Source organism: Physeter macrocephalus, chromosome 3 (assembly GCF_002837175.3).
Source record: "Physeter macrocephalus isolate SW-GA chromosome 3, ASM283717v5, whole genome shotgun sequence".
In the NCBI taxonomy this organism is placed as follows: Eukaryota; Metazoa; Chordata; class Mammalia; order Artiodactyla; family Physeteridae; genus Physeter; species Physeter macrocephalus.
In genome coordinates, this window is record NC_041216.1 from 10,129,647 (window position 1) to 10,153,796 (window position 24,150).

General features: G+C 46.1%; 1 protein-coding gene and 1 pseudogene across 1 annotated transcript; one reads left to right on the top strand and one right to left on the bottom strand.

The window, feature by feature from the left end:
• Positions 1-1,283: 1,283 nt before the first annotated feature.
• LOC102988142 (60S ribosomal protein L6-like) lies at positions 1,284-2,433 on the bottom strand (annotated as a pseudogene).
• A 4,882-nt stretch (positions 2,434-7,315) lies between these two features.
• Positions 7,316-24,087, top strand: SYNC (syncoilin, intermediate filament protein). The gene is made up of 4 exons (XM_024125508.3): positions 7,316-7,447; positions 12,788-13,931; positions 21,132-21,256; positions 22,870-24,087. Exons 1-4 carry the CDS (start codon positions 7,395-7,397, stop codon positions 22,928-22,930), a joined length of 1,383 nt encoding a protein of 460 aa, XP_023981276.1. The 5' UTR covers positions 7,316-7,394; the 3' UTR covers positions 22,931-24,087.
• Positions 24,088-24,150: the final 63 nt, after the last annotated feature.

The following is a 24,150-nucleotide window of genomic DNA, read 5'->3' on the forward strand; positions in this document are numbered from 1 at the left end:
AGTGAGAGGCCCGCGCACCGCGATGAAGAGTGGCCCTGGCTTACTGCAACTAGAGAAAGCCCTCGCACAGAAACGAACACCCAACACAGCCAAAAATAAATAAATAAATAATTAATTAATTAATTAAAAAAAAATGAGATATAGTTGATGTACAATATTACGTAAGTTACAGGTGTCCAACATAGTGATTCACAGCTTTTAAAGCTTATACTCCTTTTATAGTTGTTTAAAAATATTGGCTATATTCCCTGTGTTGTACAATATATCCTTGTAGCTTATTTATTTTATACACAGTAGTTTGTACCTCTTAATCCCTTACCCCTATCTTGCCCCTTCCCCATTCTCTCTTCCCACTGGTAACTACTAGTTTGTTCTCTATATCTGTGAGTCTGTTTCCTTTTTGTTATATTCACTAGTTTGTTTTAATTTTTAGATTCCACATATAAGTGATATAATATAGTATTTGTCCTTATCTGTCTGACTTATTTCACTTAGCATAATACCCTCCAAGTCCATCCATGTTGTTGCAAAGGGCAGAATTTAATTCTTTTTTATGGCTGAGTAATATTCCATCACATATATACACCACATCTTCTTTGCCCATTCATCTGGTGATTCCATATCTTGGCAATCATAAATAATGCTGCTATGAACATTAGGGTGCATGTATCTTTTTTTAAAATATATATAACCAGGAGTGGAATTGCTGGGTAGTTGTATTTTTAGTTTTTTGAGACACCTCCATACCATTTTGCACAGTGGCTGCACCAATTTACATTCCCACCCACAGGGTACGAGGGTTCCCTTTTTTTTTTTTAATACATGTTACATTTTATTTTATTTTATTTATTAATTTTTTTAGCTGCATTGGGTCTCAGTTGCGGCACATTGGCTCTTCGTTGCAGCATGCGGGCTTTTCTGTAGTTGTGGTGCACGGGCTTAGTTGCTCCTCAGCACGTGGGATCTTAGTTCCCCGACCAGGGATTGAACTCGTGTCCCCTGCTTTGGAAGGCAGATTCTTAACCACTGGACCACCAGGGAAGTCCCCTTCTTTTTTATTTTATTTATTTAATTAATTATTTTTTTATTTTTTGGCCACACCAAGTGGCTTGTGGGATCCTAGTTCCCCAGGCCCTCAGCAGTGAAAGCGCGGAGTCCTAACCACCGGACTGCCAGGGAATTCCCTGAGGGTTCCCTTCTTTCTACATCCACCAACATTTGTTACTTGTGGTCTTTTTTTTTTTTAATGGACCAGTTATTTAATTAGGTTCTTTATAAGATGTTTAGAACACTATGTTGTGAAGATAAATTCCATTTGTGAGAGCAAACACAGAGCAGAGGTACCCCTGGAGCTGAGGAACAGCTTTGATTCTTTGCAGAATTTGTGAGCCCACAGCTTTCTGATCAACCTTGCACTGCTCTGTAATCTTGTATTTCTCTCTCTCTCTCTGTGTCGAAGACCTCTCCTTCCTGGTGCCTGGGCTTACGCAGCTTCTTCTCTTTTTTGGCAGCAGCACACGTTTGCAGGATCTTAGTTCCCTGACCAGGGATCAAACCCGTGCCCACTGCAGTGGAGCGGAGTCCTAACCACTGGACAGCCAGGGAAGTCCCCCTTCTTCTTCTTCTTTTTTTTTTTTTTTAATATTTATTTATTTATGGCTGCGCCAGGTTTTAGTTGCAGCACTTGGGATCTTTAGTTGCGGCATGCATGCGGGATCTAGTTCCCCGACCAGGGATCAAACCCGGGCCCCCTGCACTGGGAGCGTGGAGTTTTACCCAGTGGACAACAGGGAAGTCCCCTCCTTCTTCTCCTTGAAGTAAGCATCAGTGAGATGTTCTGGTATTTTCACACCACTGGTATCAATTTTGGTGGAGGTGGCAATGACAAACTTCTGGTGTGTTCTACACAGAGGAACTCGACTGAGAGACAGAGGCCCAATCACAAGTAGCAAGCTCACCTTGCTCCAGGAAAATGAACCTCTTGCCTCTGTGGTGCTCAGTGAGGATGATCAGAATGGACCCAGGAGTGATGCTAGCGCAGAGTTTTCTCATGTGCTTACTGAAGGGTATTTTTGCCATGACTCAACAGGTTTCCAGGCACATCTTCAATAGGATAATACCCAGGCATTTTGCAAAGTTTAACCACTCCAGTACCACCGTTCTTGTCACCACCAACTGGTTTTGTGACAGCAGCAAGAACCATCACCTTTTCTTTTCAACCTTGGATTTAGCTGCTGAATACTTCCTCTGGTACAAGGCCTTTTTGTAATACATAGCCGATTGGCAATATCTGCCAATTCCTCCGATCAGGACAGTGTTTTCGCTGCAGTGGGGCTTCACCTTATTAACCTTCTTAAGCTTCTTAAGCTTTTTAACTTTGCCACCAGCATCAGCCTTCTTAGTATCTGGCTTCTCAGCTCTTTTATCTGCCATCTTGCAAGATGGGAAAGAGCTACTTGTGGTCCTTTTTTTTTTTTTTTTTTTGCGGTACGCGGGCCTCTCACTGTTGTGGCCTCTCCCGCTGCGGAGCACAGGCTCCGTACGCGCAGGCTCAGCTGCCATGGCTCACGGGCCTAGCCGCTCCGCGTCATGTGGGATCTTCCCGGAGCGGGGCACGAACCCGTATCCCCTGCATCGGCAGGCGGACTCTCAACCACTGCACGACCTGGGAAGCCCTACCTGTGGTCTTTTTGATGATAGCCATTCTGACAGGTGTGAAGTGATATCTCATTGTGGTTTTAATTTGCACTTCTCTGATGATTAATGATGTTTAGCATCTTTTCATGTGCCTGTTGGCCATCTGTATGTCTTCCCTAGAAAAATGTCTATTTAGGTCTTCTGCCCATTTTTAAAATCAGGTTGTCTGGTTTTTTGATGTTGAGTTGTATGAGCTGTTTATATATTTTGGATATTGACTCCTTATTGGTCATACCATTAGCAAATATTTTCTCCAATTCAGCTGGTTGTCTTTCTGTTTTGTTGATAGTTTCCTTTGCTGTGCACAAGCTTTGAAGTCTAACTAGGTCCCATTTGTTTATTTTTGTTTTTACTTCCTTTGCTTTAGAAGACAGAGCCAAGAAAATATTGCTATGATTTATGTCAAATAGTGTTCTGCCTATGTTTTCCTCTAGGAGTTTCATGACCTCCAGTCTTACATTTAGGTCTTTAATACATTTTGAGTTTTTTTTTTTCTTTGGCTGCATCGGGTCTTAGTTGCAGCACGAGGGATCTTTGCTGAGGCACGCGGGATCTTTCATTGCGGTGCGCGGGCTTCTCTCTAGCTGTGCTGTGGGGGCTCCAGAGCGCGTGGGCTCTGTAGTTTGCAGCACATGGGCTTAGTTGCCCCTCAGCATGTGGGATCTTAGTTCCCTGACCAGAGATCGAACCTGTGTCACCTGCATTCGAAGGCAGATTCTTTACCACTGGACCACCATGGAAGTCCCAATTTTGAGTTTATTTTTGTATATGGTATGAGAAAATGTTCTAATTTCATTCTTTTTTAAAAAAATAAATTTATTTATTTATTTTTGGCTGCGTTGGGTGTTCATTGCTGCGCGCGGGCTTTTCTCTAGTTGCGGCGAGCAGGAGCTACCCTTTTTGTGGTGCACAGGCTTCTCATTGCGGTGGCTTCTCTTGTTGCGGAGCATGGGCTCTAGGCGCACGGTCTCAGTAGTTGTGGCACACGGGCTTAGCTGCTCCGCGGCATGTGGGATCTTCCTGGACCAGGGCTCGAACCCGTGTCTCCTGCATTGGCGGGTGCATTCTCAACCACTGTACCACCAGCAAAACCCTAATTTCATTCTTTTACATGTAGCTTATCCAGTTTTCCCAGCACTACTTATTGAAGAGATTGTCTTTTCTCCATTGTATATTCTTGCCTTCTTTGTCATAAATTAATTGACCATAAGCATGTGTGTTTATTTCTGGGCTCTCTATTCTGTTCCATTGATCTATGTGTCTGTTTTTATGCCAGTACCATGCTGTTTTGATTACTGTAGCTTTGTAGTAGTTCACAACATTTTCTGATTCTGATTTTGAGTGGTGATTTAGAAAGAGGGTCTCTCCAAATTCTCTGCTAAAGACTCATCTTCTCTATGTTTAGTTATTACCTTATTGGTCTCAGCAGGAAGCAGGGGAGAAAACTCAAAGCATTTGCCAGAAGAGGGTTTAATGAAGGAACTATTTACAGAGGTGTTGGCAGGAATGGTGAAGCACCCTGCAGCTCACAACAGTGGGATAGAGTCACTAGCCCCAGGGCCTGAAGGGGCAAGGGAGGGAGCCTTGTTAACGAACCTGGCAGGAGTCGTGCCCTGGGGTTGCAGGCCACCCAACGGGAGCTGTGCCTTTCAGTGGAGGAACATAGTAACTGCCAAAGTCACAGTATTATAAATATCTTGATCTCACTCTCCTCCTTCCCTCTGATCTCCTGGCAATGTCTCCTACTGGCCAAACTTTACCTGAAACCGTAAGGCAAGTGGGCCCAGGTGAGACTGTCAGTGGCAGTCAGCCCCAGGACACGGGGTAGGGCAGAGAAGCACAGAGAATGAAGGGTAGGCAAAGAGTAGCCAGCCCAGGGGCTTCTCCTCTCTTCGTGGACTCGGCTTTGTGGAGGGGCTAAGAGACAGAGTGGCTGTGCTTGTCTGTCCAAGCAGTCTGTGCCTGACGCCGGAACACCCTTTCTCCTCTTCCAGGCCCAAGTTACTTCATCCGTGAGGTTGTCCCCAGTCCTGGAGTTAATCTCTCCCATCCTTGGCTTCCTTGGTTCTCAGTGCCTAGCCCATCACTCAGCTCAGTGATTTAGCATTATTCTCTGCAGGGGTTTGTCGCCCCAGGGGACAGTTCTAGCATCCTCTACGCTGTGAGCTCTTTGCAGGCAGGGCCCTGGGCCAAAGAAGGCCATTTGCTCTGACACAGGACCCAGCACAGGCCAAGTGCCCATGTTTGCCAAGTGAACAGAGTCCTGTGGCCTCACCCACCTCCCTCTGCCTCGGTGTACACAGCCTGGGCACACGTGTATGTCTGTTTCCCTGAGTACAAAGGGGTTCCTTGGTGGCAAGTGGCCCAGGCCAGGCACACAGCAGGCATCAAATATTGCCTGAATTGGCCTAGGGAGGACCATCCTCCTTTCCTTCATTCATTCAACAACTCTTTGATATCCTACTATATGCCAGGCCCTGTGCTGGGCCCTGGGGACACAGAAGTGAACAAGACACACAAAGTCCCTGCCTTCATGGGGTTTCCATTCTAGTGGGGGAAGCAGAAAAGGAAGGAATGTAAAATGAACAATATTATTAAAGATTGCAGTAAGTGCTGTACAGAAAATAAACAAGGTGATGAGACAAACAGTAAAAGGATGGATATTTATGTGGGAGAGGAGCACATCAGGGAAGGTCTTTCTGAGGAGATCACATGTAAGCTGAGACCTGAAGAAGAGAGGACATGAAGAGCTGGAAGGGTGTTCTAGGGAGAGGGAACAGCAAAAACAAAGGACCGGAGGTGCTTCTGGGACCCCGGGGGATTCAGTGTTTCAGCCTAAAGAAGGGCTTAGGGGGAGTTTAAGAGCGGTTAAGGAATCAGTCTTGGGGGCGGCCCAGGGCCAGGTCCTGGGCTGATGGTTGGAGGGGAAAGGACAGCCCTTCTTAATGCCACCCTTGCTGCCTGTTGCCTAGCACCACAGCAAATAGCGCTGCTGGCAGGCCCTGCCCTTGCTCCCTCGGCTCCCCTCTGACTGGCAATGGCTGTCAAATGACCAGCCCCAGAGGCTTGGCCAACCTCCTCCCCTGGAATATTTTAGAGGTAAGTCAGAAAATGACCAGCAGCCTCCAAAACCCGACTTTTTCTCATGCATACCTTACAAGGGTGTATTTGGCTGCCCTGTGTGTTAATCTCCCACCCCCTTGCACTACACAGAGAGATATAAATATACACCAAAGGCAGCACACTCAGAAACTTGGATTAAGGACCACATACTCAGGCCCCAGTGACACACAGAAGACACTCCACACAGCTGCTTGTGAGCCCTCCCTCCCACACACTTCAGTCCCCAGTCTCCTGTAGGTACACAATCACGCACACAACTATACACACGCCCCACAACACAGTCACAACAGCCGGCCACACAGACACTCCACCACGAGCACAATCACCACACACACACAATCACTCCGCCATGATTATACAGTCACATATCCGCATGGGGTACATCCACACGGACAGGTACCCTCCAGTCATCACAGAGTCACACGTGGACACACCATCCCACAGCCTCCCCCTCCACCGAGCACACACACAACCACGTGGTGTTCACACAGCTGGCAGCGGGCACACAGATCACAACGCACAGCCCACAAGCGTTCCGCACGGACCCCCCCGCCCCCCCCGCCCCGGCCCCTTGCTCAAGGCCTCTCTGATTAAACACATCCAGCCCCTCGGCTGGTTACAGTGAACAGCATTCTTCTGCGATTGAGTCAAAGACCTCCCCAGACAGAGGGGCTAAGTGGAAAAAAGGCATCAGAAGGGAGAATGCCCTAGGCCCAGGTCTGGGAAGGGGCCTGGCAGCTTCTCGCTTAGGGAGACAGCCTTCACTGTTGAGTTTAATCCTGACACTGGTGGCCTAAGGACTTGGGGGAGGGGGCACGCCTTGGAGTGGGCAGAAGCAGGGCGGGTGGGGGGTGACAGGTGGAGCAAGTGGAGAGACCCCTGAAAACCTCGCAGCGTGAGGGCGGAAAGCGGTGTTAAATATTCACTGAACCTTAGAGGCTTAAACCCTCCCACGCAGTCCTCCCACCGCCCTTCCCCAGGCTCCGGACTGTCCCCAAACGTACGGGGTGTAGTGTTACCCTCCTCCGCCAGCCCTTGGCGACAGCTGCGGGGCACAGCGCTCAGGCGAGGGGGGATAGCAGGGCGCCGGACGGCGGCTGACACCCCCGAACTCCTGCGGGCGGCGGGCAGGGTGCGGGGTCCCTCGAGGTCCCCAACCCCACATCCTGCCCCCCTCCCGGGCTGGTCGGGCAGGGCAAGCGCTCTCCTGAGGCTGCGGAGCCACCTTCCTCCACTGCCCCCCCCGCCCCGCCCAAACTGGGACCCTCGGAAGGGAAGGGTGGAGAGAGAGAAGGTTCGGGAAGACCTCAGGGGGGCTGGGTTTGGAGACGCCGACCCCCCCCATACCTCCCCCCACACCCTCCGCTAGTCGCGGGAGGGGCGGCCTCTCCCCGCCCCCGGGCCGCGCGGCCCGCTCCCTCCTCCCGCGGCGGGAGTCTGGGCCAAGTGGGCGCGCCCGGCCCGGGGCCGGCGGGATCCGGTGTCGGCTGCAGCTGGCAGTGCGGCGGACGGGCGCGGGCGGCCCGGGGGGCCAGCTATTAATACCGCGGCCGCCCAGCCCGGGTCGCGCAGCCATGGCCAGCCCGGAGCCCCGGCGCGGCGGGGACGGCGCCGCCCAGGCCACGAGGTAGGAAAGGAGCGTCCCGGGCCCGCGTCGCCGCCCCTGGGGAAGGGGTGCTGGACGGATCCCCACCCCCCGCGAGCGCCTTTCGCCGGGCGGGGACGGGGGTCCAGCCTGGGTGGGGCACGGGGCGGAGCCACCCGCGAAGGGGCGTCTGGTCCCGGCCCGGCACCTCCGGTTGTCTGGGACTTTTTATAATTACCCCTCCCCCTCCCACGGGCGGTGCGAGGATTAACCGCTTCACACTAGCGGGCACCAACCGTCAGATGCCATTCGGCCCCCAGTGGCCAAAGACGCTACCCGTTTTCTTTCGTCGCTCACCCCCGATGCAGCTGGAGATGGAGGCCTCCAGTTGCTGAATTTGCCGTGTGGAAGAGACTTGGTGCAAGGTTGGGCGGCTGCCAGCTTGGAGTTGAGTCTGTTCAAGCAGCTGGTTCCCTCTGGTCTGGGGCCTGGGGTGGTGTTGGGCGGGGCGGGTGGGGGGAGAGTCTACTGTCCCAGACCAGCAAGAGGGCCTTTGTTGGCAGGGGCCCTGGAGGGGAGGCCCTCTCCAACATCCAACGGTCAGCTCCGCCACTGTTTAGCGGGGAAGGGACCTGTGGCTGAAGGATTTGGGACGAGTAGGGAGCATTTCTGCCCCAGGTCAGCCTGTAGCCGTGGACTTCCTCTTGTACCAAGAGGTAGAGGTGCAAACACACACACCTGACACCCCTCCCGTGTCACTAAGGGCACAAAGCTGAGCCTTGTTTTACATGTGCACTCACCTGTACACACATAGGGGTACACACAGAGTCAGTCACACACTAACTCATGCCTGCACAGTGTCACAAACACTCCCAGTCACATCCCTGATGGGTTGGGAGCTGCTGGAATCCTCTAGGGACAGGGACAAAGTGGCAGAGAGGGAGGCTGCTTGGAGCCCAAGGATACCTGACGTCAGGGGCCCCAGTTAAGCTGGCCCCCTTGCCCCTAGACCTCCCATAATCTACTTTTCCCCAGCTCCTTAGAGACAGCGGTGTGAGGGCAGCACCTAGCAGAGGCCTGGCACTGTGGATGGGGTGACTGAGTGGTGTGTGGTAACAGCACTGCCTGCAAGTCAGGAGACCTGGAATCTACTTCCAGCTTTGCCACTTGACCTTGGGCAAGTTTCCTCCCTGGAGCTCAGTTGGTTACTGCCTGCCTACCTTCTCCAGAGCCCCACCCTGGGATACAGAGAGAATAACTGTACTTGTTGTTAGGAAATGGACTATCAGGGGAGACAGATACATGCTCTTCTGTAACACAAAGCACTTAGTTCAAAGATGAGCTGCCTACAAAGTGCCTTGAGAACACAAGAATGGGAGTTGTCTGGGAAATGCTTCACCGAGGAGGTGGAGTTTGAGCAGGGTTTGAAGGATGAGTAGAACTTTGTTAGGTAAATAGATATAAATATATTTTGAATGCTAGGGCCGAGCTCTATTATACCTGCCGTAGTTGTTTTACCTCTTTCAGATCTTATGCCTGTTCTAAGACAAGAGTGGTAAAAAGGAGCTCCAGCTCTGGAGCCAGACTGCCGGCCTTCGCCAGGCTCCACCACGTACGAGTGGTAGAACTTTGAATGAGTTCTTTACTCTGTGCTTTGGTTTCCTAATCTATAAAATGGGGATAATGGATGAGCATCAGATAAATGAGTATTTATGGGAAACGCTTAGAATACTTCCTTGAACACCATTACGTTATTCCAGAGTGGAGGACTCGGGTGGAGCATGATGTGAGGGCTGTCTGCTGGCAAAGCAGGGACTCTGTTGAGGATCCGGGTGGGTCTGGCTAGCTGAGCAGGTGCATCCTTCCTGGCATTAGGAACTCTACTTTTCCAGGTAGTGTAGGACTGTTCTCTAGTCAGGTGGTATACAATGAACTGTATTTTCTCAGCTGGACCCTTTAGACATTGTGGGGTAGGAGTAGGAGGTATAAAAGTTAACGCATGTTACGGGTTGTCAAGCATTGGGTGGGCTATGGGTAGTAATGTGAGATGAGGCTGAAGGGGTATGTTGAGGTCACATCTTTAAGGGCCTTAAATCTATGCTAAGCAGTTGGCTATATATGGTGAAGTGGAGCAAGATGCTTTGCTTTATATTATAGCAATCTGAAGCACTGTCAAGAATAGACTGGGATGAGAAGGAAGAAGGCTTATGGGAAGGCTGGTACGAAAGTGTGGGTGAGAGATGATGACTCGGACGAGGGTCCTGGCAGTGGGGTGAAGAGGGAGATTGAGACTGGAGACTTTCTGAGATAGAAACGTCAGTTCTTAGTGAGTTGGCTGTTTAAAGACCACTTGTCTATCAACAGAGGGATGGATAAAGATGTGGTACATATATACAATGGACTATTACTCAGCCATAAAAAAGAATGAAATAATGCCATTTGCAGCAATATGGATGGACCTAGAGATTGTCATACTGAGTGAAGTAAGTCAGACAGAGAAAGACAAATATCATACAATATCACTTATATGTGGAATCTAAAAAAAAAAAAAATGTACAGGGACTTCCCTGGTGGTCCAGTGGGTAAGACTCCACGCTCCCAATGCAGGGGACCTGGGTTTGATCCCTGGTCAGGGAACTAGATCCCACATGCATGCTGCAACTAAGAAATCTGCATGTCGCAACTAAAGATCCCACATTGCCGCAGCTAAGACCCAGCACAGCCAAAATAAATAATAAAAATAAATAAATATTTTTTAAAATGGTACAAATGAACTTATTTACAAAACAGAAATAGAGTCACAGATGTAAAACACGAACTTATGGTTACCAGGGGAGAAAGGGGAGGAAGAGATAAATTGGGAGATTGGGATTGACGTATACACAGTACTATATATACAATAGATAACTAATAAGGACCTACTGCACAGCACACGGAACTCTACTCAATACTCTGTAATGACCTATATGGGAAAAGAATCTAAAAAATTAGAGTGGATATATGTATATGTATAACTGATTCACTTTGCTGTACAGCAGAAACTAACACAACATTGTAAATCAACTGTACTCCAATTAAAAAACAAAAAAAAGACTGCTTGTCTCATCAGCCTGGTGTATGGTGATATATTTCTCTGAGCTGGAAAATACAGGCGTAACAAGTTCAGGGAGAAGGATAATTTGGTAGCAGTTGAGTTTGAGGTGCCAAGTAACATCAGATGAAGATATCTAAAAAAGCACTCCGGGGCTTCCCTGGTGGCGCAGTGGTTAAGAATCCGCCTGCCAATGCAGGGGACACGGGTTCGAGCCCTGGTCCGGGAAGATCCCACGTGCCGGGGAGCAACTAAGCCCGTGCGCCACAACTACTGAGCCTGTGTTGTGCTCTAGAGCCTGCGAGCCACAACTACTGAAGCCCGCACACCTAGAGCCCGTCCTCCGCAACAAGAGAAGCCACCGCAATGAGAAGCCCATGCACCACAGCGAAGAATGGCCCACACTCGCCGCTACTAGAGAAAGCCCGCACCCAGCAACAAAGAGCCAACTCAGCCAAAAATAAATAAATAAATGCATTGATAAAAAACAAAAAAAGCACTCCATCTCTGGTAAAGTGAAGTGAATTGACTAGGTGATTTTTGTTGTTGTTGTTGTTTTTGTCTGCGTTGGGTCTCCGTTGCTGCACACGGGCTTTCTCTAGTTGCGGCGAGCGGGGGCTACTCTTCGTTGTGGTGCGTGAGCTTCTCATTGCGGTGGTTTCTCTTGCTGTGGAGCACGGGCTCTAGGCACGCGGGCTTCAGTAGCTGTGGCACGTGGGCTCTTCCCAGACCAGGGCTCAAACCCGAGTCTCCTGCATTGGCAGGTGGATTCTTAACCACTGCGCCACCAGGGAAGTCCTAGGTGATTGTTGAGTTGTCGTTAAGTTTTAGGTTTTGGTGCAGGTGCTGGGGTTGAATGAGGCCAGTGATGTCTGGGGCCTGGTGAAGCCACACTTTTGTGGTTTCCAGAGGGCCATCAGGAGATAAAAAAGGGAAGCCAGGGATTCCTGGGGTGTAGAGAAGAGGACTGAGAACACGATTTAGAATAAAAATAATCTTTATTGGGAACTTGGAGCTGAGAAATAGAGCTGAAAACCTGGACACAAGTAAGCCTTTTCAAGGCAAATCAAATTCTTTGTTTGATATGTGAGGCTTTTCATTTATACTTTATATCTTAAAAAAGAAAAGTTTATTGAAAGCTACACTCAAATTTAATCTGTTTTATAAGTGGTGCGCTCTGAGTATCCTTGAGCAAATTACTTAATCTCTTTAACCTCCATTTCCTGATCTGTAAAATGGGAATAATAAATGTAACCACCTCATAGAATTGTTATGAGGATTAAATGAATTGATATATGTAAAACATTTAGAACAGGGCCTGGTATATATAAGACATTTAAAAGTGTAATTTATTATTATTTCCATGGTATTTTATATTTTCAAAGAATTGCTCAGAGATCCAAGGTAAGTAAGATGCATTTGAAACAGGAAAGACCAAAGCCACTTGAGGGCCAAAGCAGCAGGAGAGCATTCCTCAACAGGAACTGAGTAAGCTAGCAGGCAACGGGCAGCTGGGTTAAGGGGCTCATCTGTTAGAATCACAGAATCTGAATTCAAGAGCATTGACAGGCTAGAAGGATGGGCCAATTCCAACAAGATGAGGGTTTATAGGAACAAGAGATGTGGTTTAAAAGCACTTGGTGTGAAAAAGTCTTCAGGATTTTAGTCAAACTCAGCATTTATCAAGAATATGACGGAGCTGCCCTATATGCTAAGGGCATCTTGACTGCAACAATAGGCATATAGTGTCCAGAGAATCACTGCTCAGAGTACACCTGGGTATTGCTTCCTATACCCATCCCCAAGGGGTAGTGAGCCTGTCAACTTGGAGCCTGTCAGAAAGTAGTGACCCAAATGAGGAGGGTACTGGAAACCTTGGCATGCATGGAATAATTGAAGGATAAATCAGTTCTCTTTAAGTGTTCAAAGAACTTACATGGAAAAGAAATCAGATTTGTCTGATTCTAGAAAGAAGAATCAAACCCAGGGAAAAATTGCAGGGAAGGTTTTACAACACTAGAATTTTCTTATGACAGTGGAACATATAGTAGCTCAGGTGTGAGTTTCCAGTCCTTGAAGGTATGTAAGCAGAGACTCGACACTGACGTCATGGGGATGGTGTCAGATCTAAGCAATGGGCTGTGTCGGGCTGGATCGATGGAGGGAAGGGGCAGACGAGTGCTCTCTGAGATGTGAGAATTTGATATAAATTAGGCCTGTGTCCTACTGGCTCCAGTCACAAACCATCCCAGGATTGTGGCTGCCCTCTCACCTTGTCATTTCTCTTGCAGGAACACAAGAGCAGAGGCCACTTCTCTTCAAGAGGAGAACTCTGAATCCCCATATGAGGTGGGGACCTGGAACCCAGAAGTTACTCTGTCTTTGGAAGGGACCTTGAACTTAGAGGATATTCTCTACCTAGGGGACACAGGTGACTTTGATGTGGCTATGTATGTGGAAGAGACCGAGAAGCCTGAGGAGACGCTGCATATTGAGGAGACCAGGACGCCTGATGAGGCCCTGTATGTGGAGGAGCCAGGAAAGCCAGAGGAGATGCTATATGTGGAAGAGCCCGTGAAGCCGGGGAAGACTACAAGCCCAGAGCAGATGGTTTATGGGGGAGAGACAGTCCCGAGCGAGGAGAAACCTAACCCCGAGGAGAGCCTCAGAGCTGGGCCGAGTCCCAGCACAGAGGAGAGCCTGAGCACAGAGGACCTGGAATTGCTGGAGGAGCGTTTCCAGCAGTGTGTCCAAGCCGTGGCCCAGCTGGAAGAGGAGAGGGATCAGCTCATCCATGAGCTTGTGTTGCTCCGGGAACCAGCCCTGCAGGAGGTGCAACGGGTCCACCACGACATCCTGGCTGCCTACAAACTGCACGCCCAGGCAGAGCTGGAGAGGGATGGGCTGAGGGAGGAGATCCGGCTGGTCAAGCAGAAGCTGTTCAAGGTGACGAAGGAATGTGTGTCCCACCAATATCAGCTGGAGTGCCGCCGGCAGGACGTGGCCCAGTGTGCCGAGTTCCGGGAAGTGCTGACCGCCCGGGCAGCCCAGCTCTCGGAGGAATTAGCCCAGCTTCGGGACGTCTATCAGAAGCAAAAGGAGCAGTTACGGCAACAACTAGAAGCACCTCCAAGCCAGAGGGATGGGCGCTTTCTCCAGGAGAGCCGGCAGCTCTCTGCCCAGTTCGAGAACCTCATGGCAGAGAGCCGCCAGGGCCTGGAGCGGGAGTATGAGCCTCAGCTGCTGCGGCTCCTAGAGAGGAAAGAAGCTGCGGCCAAAGCTCTGCAGAAAACCCAGGCCGAGATCCGGGAGATGAAGGAGGCTCTGCGACCCCTGCAAGCAGAGGCCCTTCAGCTCCACCTGCAAAACAGGAGTCTGGAGGACCAGACCACCCTTGTGAGGCAAAAACGAGACGATGAGGTGCAGCAGTACAGGGTAGGCCCACTTGGCATGAAAGGAAGTACAGTCTTTTAGCCTGGGGAGGAAAAGGGAATCGGGGCCAAATGTCTTTGGGCTGAAGGATACTAGCATATGTAGGAAGAACAATTTGTTCCTTGGGCCATTCACTCACTTCTTTATGCCATTTTCCATTTCACTCATCAGGCCTGTGCTGGGGCTGAAAGTTATCTTGCACTCTTAATTTACACAGCACTTTTACACCAATTATCTCACTTGATCTTCATTAATCCTCCAAGTCAACTATTATCATTTTTCATAGATGAGGAAACTGAGGCCCAGTGAGTTGGAGTAATTTGAACTCTAGTCTGACCACCCCCAGATATTTCAGTGCTCTTTCCACGGCACAAGTTTCCAATTCTAAGTGAATCACCCTTGGGTTTATATAGAGCAGGAGGGAATGAGGCTAGGTAGTGTTCATTCTCTCCCCTCCCCCATATTCACCCTCAAGTCCCACCTATCTGATCTCTGCCTTGAAGTTTTTCCAGTCTTAAAAAACTGGGTTGAAATCTATAAATCTCAATTCCTCGTTTTCCTTTTTTGTGCATTTGTCACCATTTCACTTGTATTCAAGCTATTTCTGATCGTGAGCCAGTTCTAATCCCTTTTAGAACAGAGTGGGAGACGAACACTAAGTGCATAAACAAGTCTCTCTCCCCCACAGACTGTGAGCTTTCGGAAGGTAGGGAGTATGTTTTACTTATCTCTGCCACCAGGCTGAGTATGCATCAGTTAAGCGCTGACTTAAGAGCTGCTGGGTACCGTGAGAAGACCACAGTGTGGTGCTTTTCAGAGCAGTACTTTTGTCTTTTGGAACACCCGTTTTTTGGATGAACTTAATCTTATGCCCTGCCAGAGATTTTGACGTATCTTTAAGGGAACATGTCCTCTGTTGAAAATGGCTGCATTCACTTAACTGAAGATTTTGTCAAGCTTTCTGTAGCTTGTATTATGAAAACGGTGGGGTTTTTTGGTCATAATATTGAATGTTTTCAAACTATACATATATGCACTCCCCTCACTCACCCAACACTGCCCGCCGCCTTCACCGCACTGCTTTTTTACTGGGTCACAATCTAGTGAAAGGGCACTAATTATCTTTGCATAAACAAATACTAACCTTAACAGCTTACACTCAGTCAAATGTTACATTAATAATTGTAACCCAGGGTAGGAAGTAACGTGATTTAAGAGAGGTACAAATAAGAATGCTATGGGATAATAGCCATGGATTAAATCAGAGAACCCATAACGGAAGACAATGTTATTTGAGCTAAGTGTTGAAGTATAGGTAAGATCTAGAGCAGTGCTGTCCAACAGAAATATAATGGAAGCCACATATATAATTTGAAATGTTCTAATAACCAAATAAAAAGAGAAATAGGTGAAGGTAATTTTAATATATTTTATTTGATCTAATAGATCTAAAATATAATTTGTAACTTGGCTGCATGTGAAAGGTGAAAAACTGAGAGGTGAGTTGAGCCTGTAAAGGTAAGTCGGGGCAGATCACACTGGATTTTGAAATCCAAACTAGGGAGTTTGGACTTTATTCAGTGGTCAGTTGCATCCATAAAGGTTTTTTTTTTTTTTTTTTTAAGAGCTTCTTTTTATTTTTTATTATTTATTTATTTTATTTCATTTATTTTTGGCTGTGTTGGGTCTTCGTTGCTGTGCGTGGGCTTTCTCTAGTTGTGTTGAGCGGGGGCTACTCTTTGTTGCGGTGCGCAGGCTTCTCATTGCGGTGGCTTCTCTTGTTGCGGAGTGTGGGCTCTAGGCGCTCAGGCTTCAGTAGTTGTGGCTCATGGGCTCTAGAGCGCAGGCTCAGTAGTTGTGGCGCAAGGGCTAAGTTGCTCCGTGGCATGTGGGATCTTCCCGGACTAGGGCTTGAACCCGTGTCCCCTGCCTTGGCAGGCGGATTCTTAACCACTGCACCACCAGGGAAGTCCCCATAAAGTTATTTAATCAAGGGATTAACATGATCGTTGCTCTCCTTTTAGAAACAGTATTGGTGGCAGTGTGTAAAATGGGCTAGAGACCCAGAGGCAAGGAGACTAATTAGGAAGCTACTATTGGTAAAAGGAAACAATGGTAGCAGGAATAAAAGGAAGGGGAAGGATACAAGAACAAATGTAGAATAAACTTGGCTACAGAATGAGTGGGGCAAAGAGGTGAGAAGTCAAAGAGGATGCTTAGATTTCAGGCAAGACTAACTAAGATGGTGGTGCTCTAAGTAAGGAATTCTCAGGATTAGAATTTTCTGACATAGTACTAGAGTTGTAGAACTTTTTCCCCAGTGACTTTCGTCACTGTACTGGATTTGTTTCAGATTTGATGATCTGTGCACCTTTCCAAAGATCATTCTATAGAAAACAATCTTGATGGGTGTCTCCTATTGCCGTACCATAATTAAAGTAGGAATAAAGGTCTGAAGGAGCTAATTCTTCTCTCTCTTTTCTTTTTAAAAAAAATTTATTTATTTTTGGCCGCGTTGGGTCTTTGTTGCTGTGCGCGGGCTTCCTCTAGTTGCGGCGAGCACAGGCTACTCTTCGTTGCGGTGCGCGGGCTTCTCATTGCAGTGGCTTCTCTTCTTGCCGAGCAGGGGCTCTACACGCGTGGGCTTCAGTAGTTGTGGCTCACGGGCTCTAGAGCACAGGCTCAGTAGTGGCGCACGGGCTTAGTTGCTCTGCGGCATGTGGAACCCCGGACCAGGGCTCGAACCCGTATCCCCTGCATTGGCAGGCAGATTCTTAACCACTGCGCCACCAGGGAAGTCCCAATTCTTCTTTCTGAAATGGCTTCTTCCTAAACTGTTTGCCAAAGGCCACGTATGGCATCTGATTACTTTTCAAGGGTACACTTCACTCTTATGACTATAAACTTTGCCTCTTTCATCACCATCATCCATTCATTTGACAAATATTTTCTAAGTGCCTAGTTTCTATGTGCCAGGCAATGAGCTATGTGCTGGCAAGGGATGAGACATTGTGGTGTAGGGTGGAGGTGGGGGGCAGTCCCTGTCCTCAAAAAGTTTATAGTCCAATTAAAATATAAAATTTCATAAAATCTAATACACTTGATTGTAAGATGCAACCTGATCCAAGTAAGATGTTAAAGTGTGAGTTTTAGAATCAATGAAATAATTAATATGCTTCAGTGTGACAGACAATGTAATAGTTGTAGGAATAAAGCATTGTACTGACTGAAGCAGGTATAATTACACCTGGGGAAAGACGGGGGAAATTTCATTAGAGGATTAACAATAGCTAGCATATACGTGAAGTTCTTTACATGTAATAATTCATTTAATTCTCACCTCTGAGATAGGTATAACTACTGTCACCATTTGAAAAACAAGAAAACAGGTGAGTCAGAGAAGTCATCTGTCCAGGGTTACACAGCTAGGAAATGATGAAGGAAGGATGTAGCCCTGGGCAATCTAGTTCAAGTCCACACTGAACTACTAGAAGGTGTTTGAGCTGAGCCTTAAAGAATGAATTCACTGTGTAGACAAGGGAAGGGCATTCTAGGGAGAGGGAACAGCTCATACAAAAGCATGAAAACACAGACGTTGTTATGGGAAGTGAGACGCTCAGTGTGGCTGGATCATAAGGAATGTGAGAAGTAGAGATGAGGGTGGAGAGGTAGATTGGGACCAGATTGCAAAGGGCTTTATGTATTCTTTAGGTCAGTGGTTTTCCTAAAAAGGTTTTCTTCAAAGCCACAGACCCTTTCCCCAAAACAATTTTATACGGAATGCCAACATGTAAAACAAGTAAAAGTAGAGCTACTTTCTAACTAAAGAGTGACAAGGTCACTCCAGCATGGCCTCCTCCTGTGGTTTCCTGGAAAACAGTTTGAAGACCATTTAAGAGCCTATCTATTTATCTACCTATCTATCTATCATCTATCTTCTTTCGTCTATCATCTACCTATCATCTATCTGTCATCTGTCTACCTATTATCTACCTATCATCTATCATCTTTCATTTATCCATTTAAGAGCCTATCTATTTATCTACCTATCTATCATCTATCTTCTTTCGTCTATCATCTACCTATCATCTATCTGTCATCTGTCTACCTATTATCTACCTATCATCTATCATCTTTCATTTATCTATCATCTATCATCTATCTTCTTTCATCTATTATCATCTATCATCTATTATCTATCATCTATCAATCATCTATCTATCTATCTATCTATCATCTATCTCTACCTTTACATCTATCTATATGAAGGCAATAAAGCAATTAAGAGTATGAGCTCTAAGCCAGTGACAAATCCTGGCTCTACCACTTACTAACTGGGAAACTTTGGACAAATGTCTTAACCTCTGTGGTTCAGCTCCCTCACATGTAAAATGGGATTAATAGGGCTGCTGCAAGGAATGAACTAGTTAACATCTGTAAAGTGCTGCTAATGGTGCCTGCCACGTAGTTACGTACTCTAAGTGGCAGTGTGGAGGGTAGATTGAAAGAGCCTGGAAACACCACTTAGAGGAGAGATGTGAGATGTGAGGTTACATGGGTAGCATTTGGTGACTGGTTGCAGTGGGCAGGGTGAGGAATTTGCTGAGAATGATCTCAAAGTTTTTAGCTTGAAATTGGTAGACTTCTAATGCCGAAAGATGGAATATGCTTACTATCTGCATGCTTCACCTCAATAAGCATTATGTGTAGGGTGCCGGATATACTAAGAGAACCAGGGACCTACAATCTGGTTGGGAGTTAGACATGAATAAAAAAAAAATTGCAATATAAGGGAACAGATGCTATCTACATGACAGAAATGGCAGGAGTAAAGGCACAGAAATCTGACTTGGTCAGACTAGAGCAGCACTCTCCAACAGAAGTATCATGCAAGCCACAGATGTCATTTACAAATTTCTAGGGGAACTTCCCTAGCGGTCCAGTGGTTAAGCCTCTGCGTTTCCAATGCAGGGGGCATGGGTTCAATCTCTGGTTGAGGAACTAAGATCCCACATGCCACACAGAGTGGCCAAAAAAAGAAAAAGAAATTCTAGTAGCCACATTAAAAAAAAATGTAAGAAACAGGTGAAATTAATACATTTAACCCAGCATAGCAAAAATATTACCACTATAACATGTAACCAACATTAAAATTTGAGATATATATATATATATATATATATATATTTGGTGTCAAGTCTTAGAAATCTGCTATGTATCTTACACTCACAGCACATCGCAGTTCAGACTAGCCATATTTCAAGTACTCAATAGCCACATGAGGCTAGTGACTTCCATACTGGACAGTGCAGACTAGAGGAATAATGGAGGTTCTAGTTAGAGGTAAGGGTCCAACTAGCAGGAGTCTGAATGCCAGACTAAAGAAAATGGAAAGCCTATGAAAGATTGAGATGATAAAGCAGGTTTGTTTTTTTTTGGCCACGCCGTGCGGCATGTGGGATCTTAGTTCCCCGACCAGGGATCGAACCCGTGCCCCCTGCAGTGGAAGCGTGGAGTCTTAACCCCTGGACTGCCAGGGAAGTCCCAATAAAGCAGTTTTTAAAAAGTTAACCCAGTGGTGCTACACAGGATTAAGAATGGAGATTGTCCTTAATTTCTGTCACTGTACAATACTTCCTTCATTCTGTGACAGTTTCTCCCTGTCAAGAGCTTATCAGTGATGGTGCAGACAGCCTTCACAAGCAGGTCTTTTGTATATCCAGCAAACAACAGGTTTGCTAGATGGTGAGGCTTGGGAAACTGGGGCACAGAGGTATGCAGATGCTTTCCTTTAGATAACATGCTCTTAGATAGTAAGGCCACATCTCTGTGTGGTATCAAAGCATGGCTAGGCACTAAAAAAACGACCTTTGACAATGTTGATGAAAGTTGAGATTCAGCCAGAGTATCAAAACACTGCAGACTGACATGCCAGAAGTATATCAAGGATGACTCAGTGAACAAACTATTTAGATCCTTCTGACAGTATGCACCTAAATTGGATTCCAATTTTATTCTTCAAAATCTGAGGTAAAGTCATTGCTCCTTAAAAATGTACCTTCCAATTTCAATGCTCCCTTCCCTTCCCAGCTCCCCTATGCTTCCTGAGGATCCATGTCAGCTAGCAACCAAGGCACAGACTGATTTGCTGACATCTTCATTCCTCAGGCATTAATCCTAGGCAGAGACAATTTACGGAATGCATCCTGCCTGGTTTTGGCAGAACGGGAAATAGTTATCTGAAGACCCCTGAGGGCCTCCAGGGCATAGCACCTTCATCTTCCAACTTAGCACTTTAGAACCAATTGTCCTGATGTAATAAGCAAAGGATATAGGAAATTAACAACTCTGATACCCTCACTAATAAAGCATCTATTTGCATGCCATGTTGTGGTAAGTACTAAGTAAAGGTATCTCTGACTTCAAGGAGCTTCAAATATAATATTCAAGAAGAATTGCTTACACAGACTTGGTTTCTTTCAACTGAAATTGCTGAAGTTGTAGGGTATTATAAAAACTACTGATTAACGGAAACAAACTTGTACATAGAGCAAGGGGTCTATAAAATTCTTAGTTCACCACTAGATAATCAAAATCCTCCCCGACACTTTTTTTTTTTAACTTAGTTTTGGATGCGTTGGGTCTTCGTTGCTGCGCGTGGGCTTTCTCTAGTTGTGGAGAGTGGGGGCTACCCTTCGTTGCGGTGCACAGGCTTATTGCGGTGGCTTCTCTTGTTGCAGAGCACGGGCTCTAGGCGCACGGGCTTCAGTAGTTGTGGCACACGGGCTCAGTAGTTGTGGCTCGCAGGCTCTAGAGTGCAGGCTCAGTAGTTGTGGCGCACAGGCTTAGTTGCTCCGCGGCAAATGGGATCTTCCTGGACCAGGGCAGGCGGATTCTCAACCACTGCGCCACCAGGGAAGCCCCCGACACTTAAAATTGGGAAACAAAAAAGTCCCTCTGAGAATCTGTCCACCCTTTGCAGGATTTTATTAAGATGTAAGCTGTGGTTAACAGACAAGACTCCCTTTCAGAACAGTATCACTATCAAAAACAGTATCACTGTCAAACACAAATTCTCTGAATCTGCTTCTCAACCTCAACACTGGTATGGAGATTAAACAATGTGTAAGGAAATATACTATTATGGACAATGTCAGGTTTTTATTGTTCAGCGCATTAGAAATGTTCTTGGCCCTCATGCAGGAACAGCTGGAGGAAATGGAGGAACGACAGAGGCAGCTAAGAAGCGGGGTGCAACTCCAGCAACAGAGGAACAAAGAGATGGAGCAGCTAAGGATCAGCCTTGCTGAAGAGCTCTCAACATACAAGTCAGTTTTTGCTGCTACCCAAATCTCAACTAACACTGGCTGAGGGAATGGTGGGGAGGGCAGATGTTGCTCAGGGGAAATTTCTCTTGACAGTGAAAAGCAAAAAAAAAAAAAGGGGGGGGGAATTTTCAAATTGTGCTCATAGTGAACAGATGGAAAATGGCTTTTTTTAAAAAACGGCTATGCTACCCAAGAGCCTGGAACAGACTAATGCTCCCACTTCTGAGGCAGGTGGAATCCAGACACAGCCTCAAGGTGATGATCCTTGTAGGTTACAAGAGCGGTGTCTGCATTGTTGCTGCTTTCCTAACCTAACAAGAGTAGTGCCTTAAAAAAAGATTGTGTGTCTAATGACAAGTAAGTCATTTAGGGATAACACATACTTCCAGGTTGCTTGGTTCAAGCATCCAGGCTTCATTTGGAATGTTTCAATTTCTAGTAGGACTTAAAATATGTCCTGATTATCATCAGGAAACCCAGAACAGGATAAAACATCTAGGCTCTGTGCATTCTTACTTTCCTCACCCTACCTGACCCCATCTGCTATTCATAAACAGTTTCCTTAGAATAGCAGAGAAGGCAGTTAGGGTACCTAATTCAGACTATGACTAAGGAGGCCAAGAAGGCTAAATTAATCTGTTAACAGTCATTTACAAAGCTGAAGAGGGTGTTGTTTGTAGACTGAAGGACATGATTATTGCTTAATTTGTGAAACAAGCAACACACCTATCCATTAAGTTCTTTACATACCAATATGTCCTCACATTCTTTATAAAGTGCTGGATTCTCTTAGGTAAAGAAACTAAGGATTAAAAAAGATCAAGTTGGACCCTAGATAAATATCCATAAATTTTTATTAATTTCCTAGTTAATCCTACATTTTGGATACAAATTCACCAATAACTATTATTACTGATGCTTTTCCTAAATTACTAGGATTTTTTTTTCCTTTGGCCACCCTGCGTGGCTTCCAGGAGTTCCCCGATCAGGGATTGAACCCCGGGCCACAGCAGCGAAAGCACTGAATCCTAACCACTAGACCACCAGGGAACTCCCATACTAGGATTTTCTTTTACCATGTTTCATCCAGGAATAACTGACTACACTCATTGTTTGGGAGATTACTAGAACCTTGTAACTGAAGACAATGATCTGCTAAATACCTTTGTGTGGATCAGGTGAAAAGTACATGGAAAAGACAATGATTAATCCAAAGAATCGAAATAACAGAATTTCAGGCCTTGTAATACCTGTGTGTAAAGTTAACGTGGGCAGAAAAAATTTTTAGCTAGCCCCTCCCAAAGTCATCCTTGATTAGATGCAAAACACACTCTAGCAATCTCTCCTCAATATGGCCTGCACTAAGCTTCAGAAATTATTAAAAACTTTATACTGGGAATTCCCTGGTGATCCAGTGGTTAGGACTCGGCACTTTCACTGCTGTGGGCATGGGTTCAATCCCTGGTCAGGGAACTAAGATCCCACAAGCCATGCAGCGCACCCAAAAAAAACCCCCCCAAAAAACAAACAAAAACAACCCACAAAAACTTTATACTGTATTATTTCAAGTTGCAGAAAGTTTAAACTTATCCTTTTTTCTCTCAACCTTACAGGGGCTGTTTAGAAACATATGGCCGAATCTGTAACCAAGAAACAACAAAAAAAACTTCTTAGCAAAGGATCACTAAGTACCCTCTGGACATACTTTTTTCTAAACAGAGAAGGGAGTGCCAGGGATTTGGCAAGCAGTTCACTCTGGGAAAGTTACAAATACTGGCTGACCTGTTTAAAAAGATTCTAGGGCTGGCTGGAGGCAGAATACTATCAGTCAACTCTTAGCTGGATTCTATTTCATAGGCTGCTGGTACTGATTTCAATGCACTGAGGAATGGAAAAATAAGTCTCCTGTCACCCATCAGCAACCCTCCACACGCACAAAGTAAAGGATGAATGTATGGACACACCTTGCTGTATTGTGAAGAATGTATCTTGCCTTCTGTTGACCCAAAGCAGAAAGTTTTTCAGGAACACAGGTGGAGTAAAAAAGGAAGCCGATTTTCCTTATATTCAAGTTGACCCCTGAACAATGTGGGGGTTAATCTGCATATAACTTAGTTGGCCCTCGGTATCCGAGGTTCCTCCACATCCACGGACTCAACCAACCACTGCAGGTATAGTACTGTGGTATTTACTACTGAAAAGTATAAGTGGACCTGTGCAGTTCAAACCCACGTTGTTCAAGGTCAACTGTATATGGGTTTACAATTTGAATTCTTTTGTGCCATGAGTGTTAGACTTTAACTGAATCCCTTTACAAAGATTACTTTTCTTTAAATCTGTGCTGATTCACGTAGATTTACTCTTGTGTCATGGTAATTTTCACTATACTCTAAAAGAACTATTAACTTAGAAAAAAGAACCAATCCAGATTTCCCCAAAGATGATTTTGATTTTTCACCTCATGAAAAGGATTTTGGGTCAGAATGATCTACTCAGTTAAATTGGGTGATTGAAGAACCGGACATTTTACCTGGTTATGGCACTTGGCTTTCAAGAGCCTATTTTTCTAACCTCTAAGTACAGGTCCCAGTGAAAAGAATACTGGGGAGATTCAACCTCCCTATGAGAAAAGGTCAAACACCTTTTCCAAATTTAAATTTTGCCTTAAATTCTCTCTGCCACACTGCCTCTGACATTCTTGAAACTTCATGTAGTTCTCTAGAGATAGACTTCAAAAAGATGTTATTTTATCAAAGACTAATCTGTGCACCTCTGATTCAGTATTTTATGTCTTTCACTTTCCCTGGGAAGGAGTAAAGCTCTTTGCTATACCTCTGGGTCTATTATATTTAATTCTGCTCTTGGTAGTCAAAGACCATAGAAAGTAACTGTCA

Coding starts and splice junctions, on each gene's coding strand:
- SYNC (XM_024125508.3), top strand. CDS start 7,395: ATGGCCAGCCCGGAGCCCCGGCGCGGCGGGGACGGCGCCGCCCAGGCC. Junction 7,448..12,787: donor GGCGCCGCCCAGGCCACGAG/GTAGGAAAGGAG, acceptor TTTCTCTTGCAG/GAACACAAGAGCAGAGGCCA. Junction 13,932..21,131: donor ATGAGGTGCAGCAGTACAGG/GTAGGCCCACTT, acceptor GCCCTCATGCAG/GAACAGCTGGAGGAAATGGA.